This window comes from Chelon labrosus (assembly GCF_963514085.1).
Source record: "Chelon labrosus genome assembly, chromosome: 7".
In the NCBI taxonomy this organism is placed as follows: Eukaryota; Metazoa; Chordata; class Actinopteri; order Mugiliformes; family Mugilidae; genus Chelon; species Chelon labrosus.
Window position 1 is genome coordinate 21,725,503 of NC_140343.1, and position 18,513 is coordinate 21,744,015.

At 38.8% G+C, this 18,513-nt stretch overlaps 1 protein-coding gene across 1 annotated transcript in view; it reads right to left on the bottom strand.

The window, feature by feature from the left end:
• Window positions 1–18,513, bottom strand: part of rab6ba (RAB6B, member RAS oncogene family a) — a 48,198-nt gene that overhangs the window by 19,334 nt on the left and 10,351 nt on the right. The window contains exon 2 of the mRNA XM_084548026.1: window positions 6,998–7,056. Coding sequence (XP_084404152.1) covers window positions 6,998–7,056 — 59 coding nt within the window. The remainder of the gene's footprint in view (window positions 1–6,997; window positions 7,057–18,513) is intronic.

Here is an 18,513-nt window from a genome sequence, read left to right on the forward strand (position 1 = left end):
GCCCACTTTGACAGAACTGGGCATCAGCAGCTTGCTCACGCACTCGTTTCCTTGGCAATGCTAGCTACCACAGTGGACTAACTCAGAGAGTCTGGCATGAGGACAGGACGTCATTTATACTCTTCCTTTAGGCTCAGTCAGATTAAGCGCTGCTAGGGTGAAACTAAACTGCCTCTAAGAATTCAAGTTAAGATGATGGTAAGTGCAATAAAACGCTTCTTGGCCACCCTCAAAACAGACAGGTGGATTACACAAACTTCCAAAACGCAGCGTAAGTCCCTATTTATTCTGGATGTTTAAGGCATTTTTAATAACTATGTCACTATGTCCCTGGAAGACTGACTAAACTGATGTAGGATGAAAGCAGCAGACATTTTGTTGAACTTGACTGAGAATGTTTACATCAGAGAAAATTCGGTATAATAAAGTTAATAAGATAAAAAACATAAATGTGCTATTTTCGGGGAATGGCGGCGGTACTGTTGGTTTACCCTTGCCCCAGTTTTAAATATAGACTTACACACACACACAAGCGCACACACACACAACTGTACATGAACATATTACATCAACGGAAATTATTAATATGTCTTTTCAATTTTTAACTAGCGCACATTATCAGAAGACAGATCATGCCTCTTCGATCCATTCTGCCGGCAACTAAGGCTAAAAAGGCTTTTAATAGATCTGAGTGGGTTCAGTGACATTATCTTTATAAATACATCTGTGACATTTTAACTTAAATATTAAGATGCCTTTTCCCAATTGAAAATCCTCCTCAATTCACGTAATTTTAACTTTCAGTGTGGAGTTTGCATGTTCTCCCTGTGTCTGTGTTGGTTCTCTCCGGGTACTCCGGCTTCCTCCCACTGTTGTTAGGTTGATTAGTGATTGTAAATTGGAAGTAGGTGTGAGTGTGAATGGTTGTCTGTCTCTCTGTGTTAGCCCTGCGATAGACTGACAATCTGTCCAGCGTGTAGTCCAGAGGACAAGCGATTACAGAATATGAATGAAAAACTGATTTGCTGGTGAAACATGCAATATGTGTGTATACTGTAAGTCCACCCCTACAAGCTTTTCTACTCTCATTTATATGGTATTTATTCCAGCCGACTCACCTGTCATTTAAAAACCTGTCTTCTTACATAGCTTTCCCCAACAGTGATGTTGCTTATGCTCGTAACAGAAACATTATAAGCTGTATACCCTCTTAGCTGTTCTACAATAGTGAATGCTGGCTCCTCCATTTTATCCATTATCAGTCTAACCTTGCTTGTTTTTCTCATGTTACATGGGAGTTTTTCCTTCTTGCCTCACTCCGGGGGTTTTAGTGTATAAAAATAAAAGTGGATTGAAGTTATATACTCGATTGAGCCATTTTTAAAGCATAACAGATTTTTGCTAGTAGCAGCTTTTGAGCTGACGCTTTTCATTATCTTAAGTATGAAACAGTGAAAACATAACATGAAAAATGTCACTTTGAGCTCTGGCATGTTCATTTCACTATACTTTACACATTTATAGTCAAACTGAAAATGGATCAGTAAAGAACTTTTAGCCTTGGAGTGGAAAAATCAACTAAAGCAGTAGAATGAATCGTTAACAAGATAGAAATGCTGCACTTGGCTGCATGTAACTTATTAAATAAATACACGGCTTTATCCTGAAATATTCCTTGACAGTTTTTTCTCCGTATGGTATTGCTTGTTGTATGTAAGTAAAGGATCTGAATATTTCTTCCACCACTGTTGCTCCCATCAGGACTTTCAAGGTCCTCTATCTGGCAGGGACTCTGTTAAACAAACAGACCTTGAGTCACAGAGAACATACTGGCATTTGTTCACGGCGCCGTGTTCGACGGTTTACTGCCAGCATGAGCAGGAACTGAATCTCTGTATGATCAAGTCTGCTTATTATAAACACAGCAGGCTGTGTTCATTAAAACTGTAGAACAAAACAGTTGAATTTAATTGAATTTAAAACCACACTAATAAGTACTGCCAGTACAGACTAATAATTGTTCTATTTTAGTTTTAGTACATTACATTTATACCTGTTTACAACATTCATTTAAAATTAATTTAAAATGTAAACTATGTTCCAACCCTGAGGGGAGACCGGGCTGCTGCTGCAGGAAATTGAATTCAGTTATTTATATAATTCATCATTAAGTCTTAAAAGCAACAGAAAGCAGATCACAGGATGTTCAAAGTGACACATTAAATGGTTTGCTTTAGAGATTCTTCAGTTAAAACAAAACCTACTAATTAATGGAATAATTCTTTCAGGTCTTTCAGGTCTGCAAAGGATAATCTGTACATTTTTCTACCTCTCACATTTAACAAACTTCACCATAAACCGTTATGGAAAAAAAATATTTTCTTAATCATCACATGAACTGTGCGTATAATGTATGAAAATTACAGTATGCACTCCCTCATACCACTGTAGCAAAATTTTCATTTTGTGAAAAAAGACATGTAGCATTCAATAACTACCTATTCATTTTGTAAATGCAGCGCCACAGCTTTCTAAACTCAAACAGGCTACAGTACATATTGTGTGAAAAATGGTTTGCAAACTAAACCATTTTCAAATTTAGAGTAATGACTAACTCAGCTGAAAGGCAGAAAATGAATCACATTATTCTTATCCCCTGTGACATTTTAAATGAATTGTCCAATAAATCAGATTCAGCCCTTGCCACACTAAGCAGCAGAATATTTGGGCAGAGCAGACAGATGCAATCACAGCCTGGTGCCCAGGCCTGACTGACAGCTCCACCACAGCTGACAAAAGCGTTCTGCCTCTAGAGGCCTCTGAGCCCTTTAGCATGTGCTGCCAGGCAGTGAGGACGCCTGCCTCTGTCTCTCTCGGCTGGATGGCTGCTTGATGGGAGACTGCTGCTTTAGAGGTAGCAAATGCGGCTCGCCTCGCTCACATCCTCCTGCTGACTAAAGCCACCGCCACGCTCGGTTTCATCTTTCTGATGGCTCTTGGTCTCTAAATATACTGCTTCTCTTCCTTCAGAGGACTGAACTGGATCTGCTCAAATCTACAACCTTGATGTACATGAAAACAAAAACAAGAGGTGATCCTGTGTGTAAGCCTGGAAGTCATGACTTCATAAGTCTTCTCTCCAGGACAGATGTCTCCTGCAGGCTGCATTCGGATCATTTTTCCCACTCTCACTGGGCAAATCTAGCCTCCCCGCTGAGCAGCAGCATAAACACCCACACTGATCTTATGCATGCTGCATTTTAATTAATACTCAAAGGTCTCGGGAGTTGAGCTAGAAAAAGACTGCAAAATAATTTACAGCCCTACCTGTCATTGAGGCAGGGAGGAAAAGAGGTGGCATTAAGACACGGGGCAGACAGGGGCAGCATGCAAATGCACTCACAGCAGAGAAAACACACATATTTGGGAGAGACTAAGCTTTGGCTTTGATCAATGGTTATAAAGCAAGGGTTATGGCATCAATAAGACAATTACTAATCCGCTAACCTAAAAAAAACTATACATATCGTGTAAGAAGGGAATTAAAAAGCAAAGGACATTATTTTACACATATTTCATATTCCTGGCTGCTGCCATTATAGTAGTGCGGGGTACAGACTTACATTAAACAGCACAGCATATGGGGATTTTATTAAATAAGCAGATGCTATCTCTCCAGCATCTGTCTGCCTATAATGCAACCTGCCCCTTAAAACTGGAGGAAATGACTAAAAAAGCGATGCTGAAGGGAGCTCTTTGTCCCTTTAGGCCTCTTCTCCATGAGGTCAGTGCAGACGGCCATTTGTCTAGAAAACCATGTTCCCCCATGCTCCTCAGAATGACTGCATTTAGGGCAGACTTTGACGGCTGTTAGATTTCAAAGCCGTAATTTATTCAGCTGCATCCAGGTTGGAAGTTACAGCCGTGGCCTTGGAGCAATACAGACAGCAGGAGGCAACAACAGATGCACACGTTCACCCCAGGTAATGGTACTTAAAAGAGTGCATTTTGAAAATGATGCAGGAAATGACTGTGTCACATTTACTAGGTATAGAGGATAGGCCTCATTTAAGAAGATATTAATCTCGCTGCAGTCTGGAACATACTGTATAATGTCGGGTGGAAACACAGAAGGTCCTTTTAAAGTTTGAAGCTATGTGTCCCTGTCAGACAAATTCAACACATCAGCACCATCATAACAGCATCTGCAACATCTACACCTGTGGCTGCACTGCCAAATTTTTTTACATGATGTGAAAAATGAAAAACTTGAAAGTTTAACAAAGATTTTTGCATTTCTTAACATAATAGTCCATCAGAAATCCCGTTTAATATAAACCAATAAGCTGATGGATATCCTTTCCCTAAACCTGAGATATTGAAAAGGTAAGATGCTGGTTAAACAACTGTCACAATAAGTCTGCTTCCCACATGCAGCTTTGCCCAAACCTAAGCCAATTCCAAAGCAATTTGTGAGAATGACTTTAAAGAAACATCTATGCAACATGGAGATTCAGCAGCTTAAAAACATAAAAGGCGTGAGCCCTCACAGTCAGGGTAAAATGTCTGGCTCTGTCGCCTGTCATGACTTATGAATGTAGAAATATGAGAGGATACAGAAGCAACTGTGAAAGCGCAGCAGCACAGAGCTAACACAGACAATTTAATCCACACTCAATGAGCCATCCAAATCTCATTACGGCTCAGCACAGAGCTTCTGTGAACTATCGAAGAATAAAGACTTGTCTTTCTCTTTTTGGGAGGCTTAGCAGGATGCAGTAAAGTCAAAGGAAAAGTTCTTTTAACCAACAGTGATAATAAAACAAAACCCAACGTAATCCAAGTCGAACAATATTTTTTACTACGTTCAACATTTCTGTTTAACAGACGTTGTGCTCTCTATGATGAGAACCCTGTTAAAGCCATAGTTCAACATGTGGGAAAAATGTTTATTTGCTTTCTGGTGAGGCGCTGAATGAGAACATTGATACCAGTCTAATTTTTGTCAGTATCTGTTTAGTATGAAACCAACAGCTGCTTAGCACAAACGCTGGCATTGGGGAAACAGCTCGCCTGTCAAAGGGGAACATAATTTGCCCACCACTAACTGCAATTAACATCTTGTTTATTGAGGTCGTCATGTGTCAGACTGTCTGGAAACCTGTGGAGAGGTACTGATGAAAACCAAATAATAGTCAAAAATCTGACTACCTATCAAAACCCATGAATTCAAATTGAGTGAATGAATTAATTCAACAGGCTGTATATAAAGAAATACAGATAAATAATATGAATTATATATAAATATACAAACAAAAGACATGCCATCAGTCTTAGGTTTCCTGAAGAGCAGCTTGGAAACTACGAGTGGTAGCTCCAGCCATTGCTCTTTGGGATAGCCTGATTCCACCTAACTCCACACTTCAAAAATCAAAAATGGATAAAGAGGTTTCAGTGAAGCTGAGGCAGGTGAGTGACCCCTAGGATGACAGCTAACACCAGCTGTAAGTGGCAAGGGCCTTAACTATGCATAACTTTAAATCTTAATACAATTAAAATGAGTGATTCACAAAAAGATTGACTTGTTATAAAGTTTTCATGACTGTGAAAATAGAGGTGTAGAAACCAAGTCTGATTTTTGGCTGTAAACATGTTGGACATTTTAACTTGGGGGTCTGAGGAGCCAGCCTCAAGTGGCCATTTTAGGAACTGCAGTTTTGTACCTTTGGGATTGGCTTCTTTTTTCAGGACCAGAAGTTTCCACTTGGATTAAATAAACAAGATATAATTTGTTAATTTGCTAACTTTAGAGCTCCTGATCAGGGGATTTTGTTAGTTATAGTTATAGTTACTATCTGTTGACAGTAGCCTTATATTCAATGGACAAACACTGGAATTAGGTACTAATCCCTCTTTCAAAGCCCAGGAGAGTTTTTCACAAAATGACTATTCTATTCCTTTAATACACTTACATTTCTGGTGATAGAGGCAGGGCCAGGTTAACACTTGGGTGTGCGGTCTTCATCCCACAAGCCCAAAGGTTTATAGTTTTAGGATCAGTAGGTAGAACATCATTGACTGAAGCTCACATTAAACGCTATTTACTAACTTTGCACCACACTATGTGCTGGCGCTCACTGTGTGTTGAAGAGAAGTATCCAGAGCTATGTCTCAACACATAACGTAAATCATACATTTACTGGTGGTATTATCACCAGCTGATAATATTCAGTGAGAAATTAAGTTGTATTTCTCTACAACCAAACAAAAGTTACCTCCCAAGTTTTCTTCACTTTCCATGTTCTCTTATACTCATCTTATTCCAGTATTTCTTAAGCTAATCTACTTACCATTTTTGCCATATTACACAGGCTTATAATACGGTACACTCCGACAATAAAGAGTGAGACACACACACACATGCACACTCTACATTATGTGAGAGGGTGGATGGAATAGCTTTGTCAGATTTATTTTTAATTCCTTTTTTATTACTATGTAAGTAGATATTTTTTGCTTCTAAAGCAATAAAGCTGCAGGTTTTATTTAAAGCTCCTTTGTGTCTGCAGATGCTCGCAAAGACCTCTAGAAGTGCTGTAGCTGCATAAGCAATATTCTGTTTTTAGGATGGCAAGTGAGATTAGGCTGCTTTGGAAAACAGGGTTAGATATACCCATCGCCTCTGGGCCCAGAGAGCTCTTTGTGCTGATGTTCAAAGGAGTCTGCTTTAACATCCATGTTGGCTTTAACTTCGTTTTACACACAGATAAAACCTATGACTTGTGAATGAATTTCTTTGATTATTATGCTATACACTAATTTCACCTGAACATTATTTTGTCTAAGTGGAGTTTATGTCTTTGATTTAATGATTCATGTACAGCTGTGTGTTTCAGTATCAAAGGAAACGACTACAGCCCAGTGTAGCTGGTCAATGGAGATGAAGTTGATCAGGAAAGACAAAATATTCCTTCTCTGTGCCTGCAGGAGCACCTACCTGATATGTGTTGTCGAAGCTGTCATACATGAACCGCGTGATCAGAGACGTCTTTCCAACTGCAAGAGAAGACAAAGACAGAACACATTCAGTCACAGACAAGGGGCTCTGTCTTCCTCAATTCAGACACACAATAAATTTAACAGAAGGATGGTGGTTGTATTATCAGACATGGCTGTCACTGCTGTCCAGGGAGCTCATTAGAGTGTGTGTGGGTGACCAGGAGGTCAGCAGTGGCATCAGGTCCACACATAATTATAGTGCAGCTGCTGCTGCTGCTGGGTGTACATATATTGTGTTTTCACAATATATGTACATTTACGATTTAGTGTATGAATTCATGAAAGAGCGAGATGAGAAACAGACATATCAAGTTCTTTTTTTTTATAGAGCAATAGGACACTTGGTGTTAAAGTAAACCACCATCATCTTGGACATCAGTGGGTTCACCAAAATCATATATGGTTGCTTTTAATGCCCTGAAATTAGCCCTTTCCTCTCATTTAATAAAATGAACAATTGAACAGGAACTGTAATAGGGGAATTAAACCTGAAGCATATTTAATGAAATCCCATCTATTTCTCTCCAAATTTTAACATAAATGTTTCTGTGGCTGTAGATTTATGGACTCGCACAATTATCTTTATATACAGCCAGATTAAAGCATAGTGTCTTTTTTATGGGACTTAAGCAATAGCTGGTACGAAAACACATCCTAACTGTTACGTGACTGACAAATGACTGGAAAACAGGCAGCGCCATGCATTGCAGTTCAATAATTCATTCGTCATTTCACAAGCACAAGATATGTCATGCCAAAATAAATCAATTTAGAAAAAAGAAGTCTGGTTAGACATGGTTGACTTATTGATAGATGGCATAAATGATTCTCAAATGATTTTTTTCCTCAGAGGTTTTATTAATGGGGGGGATTGGAGCAAAAGCAAATGCGGATGCCAGCAGGAATCAATCAGCCTCTTCTTATATCCATTTAGCAGCAGTGGAGATGCTTGGCTAAGAGCTGGTATCTTATATCTCCTTAACTCCAGTGGAACAGATCCAAAGTGCTACAGTGAAGTTGACTGTATGTTGCTGACTACCACATTTCACTGTATTCACTCTCGACTAATAGACCTAAATCTACTACTCTACATGCAGTATACATATAGTAATTCATTATTTGTGTGACAGAAATATGCTCTAAATTAAATTTCCCAAATGTGCAGACACGGGTTCACCCATAAAACATAAAAAATGTTCTAATTGTTTACAGAACAAGTTTTAATCAGGCAGACTAATTACATATGTCTGTGCCATATCTGCAAGGCAGGATCTGATGTGCAGCCACTGATAAAGGGCTTAAGCTAATTTATCAATACATCATCTAGCTCACTCCAGAGATGTCCTACTTTTAGTCAGATAGCAGCTAATTTAAGACGTTCTACTAGTCCACTCATGGTCTATTGGCAATTAAAACTCCACCATGAACTAAAATAAATAAATAAAAACACTGCATCATCCCGTCTCTATGACGGACACACACTGTAAATTATTTAGATTTCTGACACAGCCAGCTAAATGCTTTACAAATTATTTCTTTCAGCTCCCAAAATTGTCTGACACGAGATGAGAAGTCCGCCTTTGTTTACATAACATTACTTGCACTTGGTACTTGCTCTGGGGGTCTAGGTCTTAGGGTATTGCGAACATCTTGAGACAGCTGTTATTGTTTTTGACTCTATATAAATAAAACTGAACTGACTACTTAACTGTTAACATCTGCTATCAGAAACATTTAGTTGCAGTTGCTGCTGAAGTTGGTAAAACTGGCAGAGGGGGTCAAACACTGAAACGACTGAACAATTCAGCAACAATTCCTAAGTGCAATTTCTTCTGACAGTTATTACAAATGCTATTTGCAAAGAAGTTATGAAGTGTCACTGGATGACATACAATCAAACACAATTTTCTTTATGCACAGAATAATATGACTTCAGTGCCTATGACAGTGTAGGAGACCAGGACAGGCAGCTCGACTCATCATCCTCACTGCTGAGTCACCCTCCTTGACCACTACGCAACATGAGACTGCACAGTCACTGCTGAAAGCTTCAAAATTCGGAGACAGACAGCACGTACATATTTCTTCCTCTAACTCAAGTAATATCTGGGAGAAAGCATCATGACTAAAATCTGAAGAGACACTAAAATTCCTTCCACACAGAGTAAAGGTTTATCTTGGAAGTATACCGTATAATGATGATTGATGAAACACTGAATTATACGTCTGTCCAAAGCAAACCAGTCCACAGTAGCCTCCTAATCTAGAAAGGCTGCACTGAGAGATATTTCATTTTTTTGTCAATATCTTCAGATGTAACTCCAGGTCTGTTTGTGTGAATTTAATTACTAGAGTGGAACCGGGAAGCTTAGCTACGCTCATGGCTGCAATCATTTAGAAACTTTTCTGTTAGGCTGAAAAGAAATGATTAACAAGGCAGATTTCTGATTACATTTCAGAATTAGCTCTGCATTTCGTTTCATGCATTGCATTTCCTCCCCATAAGCTTTTCATCCTCTTTGACACCTCATCCTCCATTAACACCGAACACTATTTTTGAGATTATGATGGGATTCAGATGATTAGCAGCTTTAGTCACACATAAAAGTAAATTCCAAAGCGGTGGTACAGATACCACAGTAATAACCTCTTCTCATTCAGGTCATAACAGAGGTGTTTTGTCAGGGCGTTGTGGGCTCACAGGAATCACTGTAGCTTATTAAATTTCAAAAGGAAGGACAACAAGGGACGGCAAGGAGTTCAGCTACAACTTAAACTGCCTGGCTACAAGCCAGTAACAAACCTCAAGTACTGTAAAACTAATCATGTAGTGACAAAACAGTGTTTAAATGGACGTTTAATGAGACTGTTTATGTACAGCTTAGATATGACATAAAGATGAGGACTTATCACAAGTAGGAAAAATTACAGTACGTAGAAAAGGTCAACTGGAATGGTTATATGACTACGCAGCATGCAAGATAATCGCTTCTGTGAAAGTAGTGACGCAACATTTATTGTTAGCATGCTGTTTGTTTGTTTGAGGAAATCTCCCACAGATTCCAGGCCGTCTGTGCAAATGTCTCATCTTGACATTTAGACTATTCAGTGTAGCTTTTTCTTCACCGTCTGGCACCAATTGATTATCACTCTGATTGAAGGGACTAAAATGGACAAGTACAATGTACAAATGGCTACCTTCATAACAGGAGAAAACTTTCCACAACATGTCCCCTGACAGCAGCAGCCCTGTTCACCCGAATGTGGCACCCAGCAGAAAACATGCATCTATTAATAAAGACCCAGTGGGCTTGTTTTAAGAAGAGCTCATTCAAGTCCTGATCAGCTACTGGGCTCAAAGGGAGACCTCAAAATAAGTATCTAAAATCCTCCTCTTGTGTTACCTTAATTGGTGCCAGTCTGGACCTTGGAGGACCAGGACACTTAATTGTTTGTTCAGATTTCTTAATAATGTCCTGATTAAGAATCACTATCTTTAAAGATGTAACAGAAGTTGTTTTTTTTACTTGCTTTCACCTCTGTTACATAGTTTGGAATCAATTAGGATGCTCTATTGTGATTTTAATTTGTTTGTGATTCCATGTGGCTGTACTCAAATGGCTGGGGTGATTTTAGCGGAGTTATTCTTCTGGTACATACAGTAGCTGCAGCAGGGGTCAGAGAGGATGAATTCATTAGGTTACATAAGCCATTTAAATCTTTAACGGTGTTGCGAAGCACTGTACACGAACTTAACAACATCGTCTTCCATTTAAGGCTGCAGTCAGATGAAAGCCACATGCTGGGGAAAAAAAAAAAGGATAATGGCCCAAATATCCTGAGCAAATCAAACTGTACTTTCACAAAACTGGGTGACTTGTTTAAAAGAATGCTCAAAATTGGTTCAGCATAAATGATTAATTGCTAGTATAGTTACGAGTATAAGCTATACAACTATTTCTACAATTTCCAAAGTGTTAATCAGTGGCAGCTTTGAATAGACCATCCCTGCTTGTTAATGCCTTCATGTTTTAACATGTTTTAAACTCCAAGACATCAGTTTATAGCTAAAGTGTCTGTCAGTTAAATTTTTTATATAAATTAAATCTAGACAGAACCGAGAAACCCAGATCAAGCGCTGACATGATGATGGCAAGGGAAAACTTTAATAGGGAGAAACACTGAGGAAAAGCCAACCATCTGCTTCAGGCAGTAAAAGATAATATACAGTCTGTAAAGTTGTGTGAAATGTGTTTTGTATTTTTTGTGATTGTGTGTGACAATTTCACTTCTGCTCAGATGACTGTAATGATACACTGGCATGTGAAACTGGCATCTGAGTTTTATTAACTCACCTTATTTAAAGCAAAATCTTTATCGACTCAGTGTTTCATTTTAAACATTACACCATAAAACTAAAAATAAATCACATCTTCCTCACCGCTGTGGAGCAGATGGAGCCAATTAGCAGAGAATGCCAAAAAGCAGCAAACAACTGGAAACTGTAACTCAATAAAACGATGCTCCAATATATTCAGTCATTATAAGCTTACTACAGATATTTCAGTATAAACATCTCAGCGTTTAATCAACCAAGAACAGATTGGTGGTAAATATAATTAAAAGGTATAGCATTATCAGACTTGATGTGTAAGTTGAATAAAGGGCCTTTTGGATGATGATTATACTATAGTGATCAAAAAACTAAATTAATGGCTAAAGATTTTGTATTTTATGTTATATTTTATGTTGCTCTAAGATTGTTGCTGCATTAAATGGATTGAGTTGAGTGGACTTATTAAGACCCTTGCTGCACACCTCTGTAAAGCGCAGAAAACACATCAAAAACATTCAGCCACTTACAGACATAATAAATAGTAACACAGATATGGGGATTCCTGTGTAGTTCCAATTACGGCCTTGGTTTTAATGAAGTCTCTACTTGGTGCGATGCTTCAAAGAGTTGGCAAAGTGAGTTAGCAACATGAGGGCCAATTAACGGAGAGAACTGGGCGCATGCTGCGGCACAACCTGCACTTTCACCATCAGGACTCTGCTGAGCACAGTCAGCAGACACCTCATCAAGCCATCTCTTAAGAGCTCAAAATACAATTTTACGGCATGTTAAAGGCCAAAACGTGTTGGGCTCACATTAGGTTCTGCCTCCTCGTTCCATTAATGAACAACGCAACCATAAACCCAGTTAGTTAAGGACTCTCATCTATACACCTACACAATTAAAAGGCAAATGAGCAATAAATATCCAAACCTAACCCAACAAAATTGCATAATAGCACAATTTAAATGACTAAATGAAGGCTGTGATTTTTTCTGTATTAGTAGAACTTTTATATAATGTATAAGTATGTAAATGTTCAGTCCAGAGCAGACTAAATTAAACTTCCTAAAATAGGTTGACCTTTTCCAAGGAAACTTTGAGAAGGTTTCTCTCCAATTAAAACATTATTCATTTGCAGTTTTTAAAAAGCTAATATGCCTCAACTTCACAAGTTACATGTGATCGTAACTTGTGAAGATCGCTCTTAGTGTAACGACTAGCCAGCGCACAAACACAACACAAACTTTTAGGGGAGCTCTACAGAGCTGAATAATACTCTAAGTTGTCCATTCAGCTCTAAGGCTGTGTGCCAAGTAGCCAGGTACAACGACTGCTGGTCGTTTATCGGCAGGCGTCATGGAATACCCTTGAGGACTTGGCAGCCAATCAGAGCATGGCAGTCCTTTCAGCTTGGGCCCAGCTCCCACTCACAAGGAGATGGATAAAAATAAAACAGTGCGTGTCATTCTTTGCACGACACTGCGATGAGGACCGGGCTCACTGGAGAGAAGCACATATCTAATATTTATCAATGAAAGAAGGAACAGATAAAAATAAGTGTTTTTTATGATAACCTTACTGTATAAGAGAGCACAAAGACCTGGAGAAGATCCAGACCAGTGGTAAAGATACTGACTTCTGTATCTGTGGACTTGCTTGTGCATAGTCACAGCAGCTGGCATCGAGAAGCCAACAGGAGAATGCCAAAGAGCAGATGGCATCCAAATGAATTTCCTTCAGTCTAAGTTAACAAATTACACACACATTACCAAATCAAAAGGAGCTGCCACAACTCTGAGCACTGAAAAATGTTTCTGCATTGATATGTTCCAGTTTTAGAGCTACCTAAGATATTAAATATAACTTAGAATCTAGCTGACAGCGAACTGATATTACCACATTTCAGAAAATGCTGCCTTAGAAGAAATTCTTTTTGAAGGTCACATGCATTTTTCATCAGCATCACTTCGTCGTTCACATCACCTGAAGCCATTAATGTGGTTATGTCCCAGGATGAACTACCAATCAAAGTAAAACTCAACATCTTGCATTTTTCATACTGGTAAATCTCAAAACCAAGCCATGATGAGATCTCTTGATTCAAGCCATTAGAAGTGAAGGCACCTCAGGCAAACTGTGGGACGCTGCTTTATCATCACACACCTGGAACTACGCCTGGAGTAAACACACATCTGGTCAGAATAAGTTTACTAAGTTTGTATACTATCCAGCTTTTGTCACAACGTGATATATCAGTCTTGTCTGGATTAGAATTAGCTTGTCTGCTATTAGAATATGTTAAATAGTCAGTACAGGGTATGCTGCCTACTAACACAATGTGCGTACACCGATCAGGCACAACATTATGACCAGGGCCTTCTGCGCATGCCACAGGCACTTGATCAGTTTAGGATCTAGTGAATTTGGAGGCCAAGTCAACACCTTGTGCTGTTCTTCAAGTTTTTGTGTGTGTGTCTGTGTTAGGCTGCATCCTGCTGGGGATGGCTGCTGCCATCAAGGACTTTCATTGCTATGGGGTGAGGGTGCCTTGTCCGGTCTAGGTGGGTGGTACATGTCTAAGTAACATCCACATGAATGTACATTTATGTTTAAGCATGTAAAAATCCTGTTAGCAGCATCTCACAATGTGAGTAAATCAGCCATATTGTACATGAGTTTAAAACAAGCTATACAGTAGCTGCCTTTATTATATTAAATCTGGCTACAAAAGACGCTTGTTTCAACTGAAAAATATCTTACTTTAGTATGCCTGGTATTATAATCGACTGACCAAAGTTGACCTCAGTCACATCAGGCTCAGAGGATTAGCGAAAGGGCCTGTTCAAGCTGGGTTTTTATGTTTGTTAAAAGAGTCTACCTCAAGTTGAATTGCTTATAAAGACAGCAGCCAAGCACAGCAGCTGGGCAGAACACGGATGAACCAGTATAATTAAACTGGTGTTTATTGGCTGATAACTGTTGCTGGTAAATGACTGATAGCTCTTCCTCACCTGTGTACCGGCCTATTATCTTCACTCTGTGTTATGGTAAGGGCATTTTCTGGCCTGGTGACGTGCCAGAGGCATTATATTTTAGGCATGCACTGCAACAGACAGAAGTCCCAAGTTATCCAATTATAATTTTAACACAAACGTCTATAGCTGACCTGAGCTGCCACTTTAGCCAAGCTAGCAGGATGGCTCTAGGGATGGCAACGTTAGTCCTTTAACACTATGTTCCAGACGGAATTTTTTTCACAGCTACTTGATGGATTACCACAAAATTTGGCCAGGACGTTAATGTTACCCAGAGGATGAATTCTAATGACCTTGATGATCCCTTAACCTCTTTCTCCACCACAAGTTTTTATCTAACCTGAGAACTATGATGAGTTGGCTCATGACAATCATGAGTATCAAACTATGAATCATTTTGTAGCTTGTGGATGTCATGTACTGTATCTGTATATCATCACATATTGTCACACTGTCATTACCTGGGATGGGCAACAGATACTCTGAATCTCTGCTCTGTGAATTCTCTGTTCTCTCATTTTAAATCTCACAGTGCCTCAAAAATAGTGACTTTATCCTCAGTGTGACAGCTTGGTAATGACCGCTAGTTAAGGTAGTATTTTTAATAATTGAGGTCCTCCCTCCCTCCCTGGTGGCTACATTAGACTAATAAAATAAACACTGCTGGATGCTGTAGACATTGGTTAACAGAGCAAAGCTTAGCATCACAAAAGAAGTTTAATAGCGCCTCCGTAACATGAACATTTTTATTTAGTTCATGACTAAAAGCCTGCTAATGACTCTCTAATGACATTACCATTAATTCTGTCTGTACTTTGTGTTCAGTCCTAATTAGCACATGTTACCTTGTAAGCATTGTCGCTGCAACCATGTTTGCATGCAAACATCAGCATTTGGCTCAAAACTCTTTGTCTAAATTAACAACAACACTGCTCACACCCAATGGTTCAATGTAGACATTTTAGAGTCTTTTTCCTCCTATCTGCCTACATGAAACCACACGTACTCATGTAGACCAATCAATACCAGAAAAAAACATTTAGACATTTATTATGATGGAATTAAGAATCTGTGCCGTATTGATTGTTTTACTATGTGTGTCACATGTACTGCACCTGTAGAAAAGCTGCAATATGAACTCCTGAACAGGACACGTCCATTTACCAATATCTCTGAATAATGGATGAAGGTGCTTTCAAACTCAAAGGCTGGGTCTCCCGTGCAAACATAAAGCACTCAGAAAGCCATTTCAGCTCCTATGCCGCCTAATGAGGCTTCTGACTTTACTAAAAGCAATCGCAACAACACACACAAACACATACACAGAACACAATGGACATATCCTCCGAGGTGTTAGAGATATGATTCTTGTGGTGTTTCTGATTGCCTTGGGAAAGAAGACAGAAGTCATATGTCTGCTGTTGGAGGCCAGAGGGCTTCCGATAGACCAACATGACGTTTTAATGTTTAAATTAGATTTCAGTCTGAGAAGGCAGAGGGCAGCTGCAGGCTGGAGAAATGAAAACGGCATCATCTTAGAAAAACAGGCCACTGTTTTAATTTCCAGCCTGCAAGACATATGTTGTATTACTTCTGCCTACTAGTATCAGATACACTCATGTTGTCAGTGTTGAATATAGCTAATGAAAAACATAATTAGAATATACACTAAGCTCAAATTAGCAGTTGTGGGGTCGACACACTTACGGGACCTATGAATATATCTCATTACTCAAATTAAGAACCCAATGTGGAATATGGTGCAGTAATCACTCATCCTCCCTGGTGTGAAAGAAAGCGAGGAGAGGGGCTTTTAACATAGCAAACACAAAGTGTATAGTAAGTGTAATATTGTTAAAGCTACCATCTATTAATTAAACAGATCTCAGGACGGAACCGACCAGGATCTGGGATAATGACGGCCTCAGTGAACTGGAGGTTTTAAAGAGTACCACAAAATATTTCACACAAAACACAGACAACATGAAAGTTAACGCTACATAGTTATCATATATAGAATCAAATCAGGGATCCAACATCTAAATCTTCTAAAACATCTATAAATCCTCAAATATCATGTGTTCCAGTCTCCAGCACGCATCTGGAGGGACAGATTAAACTACATAGTGTATGTTCACACTTATTTGGTTCAGCTAATGATTAACTTTTCTTGTTTTATAGTTTTACTTTAGATTATCTTCTGTTATCCCGTCCTTCTACGCTGCCAACAATCAGCATTTCTTAATTAAATGCTGACAAAATAAATGACCGTATTAATTTTAATAAAAACTATTAGAATTATTAACATAGGGCCTGTAGAACTACATAATTCAGAAATCTATGTGGTACACAAAATCATTAAATCCACGCTGCTAATTAAACGGTGCTGAATTAATTTTTTAACTTGGGCAAAAACATATTGAAGTACCAGGGCTGAAACTAACTAATATTTCACTGAGAGTATTTCCTAATTAATAAACTGTAAACTGAACTATACCCATTTCTGTCAGAGCACAAAGAGACATCTTTAAATGTTTTGTCCAAACTCAGACATTATTCCAATATGATATAAACATTTTGCAGTGATAAATGGCCACAAAATGCATCAAATCTTGAAAAGCTGGTAACTTTGGTAGTTTTGTTTTGAAAATTACAGTTAACTGGTTAAAATAGTTGTAGATGCATGCTGTCACTGTGTCCATGAGTGAGAGTAAACTGTCCACAGACTGAGGGCTGATCAACTTGTGCAGTTAGATGAGTTTTCAGCAAATATGAGAGGAAAATGACTGACAGCTTTCATCTCATTACAGGAGGTTTGGACAAACACTCTACCGACTGGATTGTGATGAAAAAACTGACTGGAAGAATTTATGCCTTTTGTCTGATGAACTGTTAATGAACTGAAATATCACTATCCATGTGTTAATTAGGGGCAATTTCCTTTGCTTTAATGAAAAATAATGAAGGCACACCAATACCGTGACTTAATATTGACTAAAGTAATGTTAATAATGAGGTCAGACTGAGTTTTAATTATCTGGTGTGGTGATGATGACCTTAATTGCTCCTCTTTAACCCTCTGAGCGTTCTAACCAAATCATCACTGGAATATTTTATGATGAATTGATTTGTAAATTGAGCTTCTTTAAACCAGGACTGAATGATCCAGTCAAAGGTTTGAATGAGTATATGTGTTGCACTGTAAGCCATTTTACCAAACAGGAGTACTAAGCAATGTGATGTACAGGACTCGTCCCACCCAAACGCATCACTAATTGCCGTATCAATTATGTTGCATATCACTGGAATAAATACATTTAGTCACAGAATCACTGACTTATGGAAACTACAATAAACCATTTTATTACACTGGAGGCACAAAGAGTCCAAAACAAAAGTAGCAGAGCCATTATATCTTTACATTCTCGTGGCTACTAGAAAAAGGGCAACAAGTGCAACCCACTGGATTTTTTAATGCGCTTTACTTGACCCTGGCAAACAACCAGAGCCAATAAATAGTGTTTATGAGGGCACTGAGAGACGAGGCAGTCAGACGGAGTTGGACTTAGCTTTTTGCTCACATGCACCTCGTAAGTCAGAACAATAAGTTTAAGACTATTCAAAAAACAACTTTATCAAATGTGAGATCACTTTTTTAAACAGGATGTGGTACTGCATTAAAGTTACCACAAATGTCATGGAAATAGTTATTAATCATTTTAGTTGATCTGCTGTGGATGTTGCTCCTAAATGAGTACATCATCAGGTGTACCCGATGGTGCATATAAGCATATCACTATCAGTGTCTTGCCAAGGTGTGTGTTGAAGTTAAAGGTGTCTCCACGGGTGCAGCACTCTCCATACTGGCAATGTCCCTTACATTTTTATATTTATCAGTATTGGATTTTTGTGAAAATCCAAGGCAAAATGTCTTGGCATAAGCACATACATCTATTCTACTGAAAGGTTAGAGTTAGAAAAGACACTGTATGAGGTGAGGGCAGTGCTAAAGCTCCTCAGAGAACTTGTTGCGCTAATTTGCATTGCTTTGCTTTGTTTTTCCAGCACAAGCCCACGGAG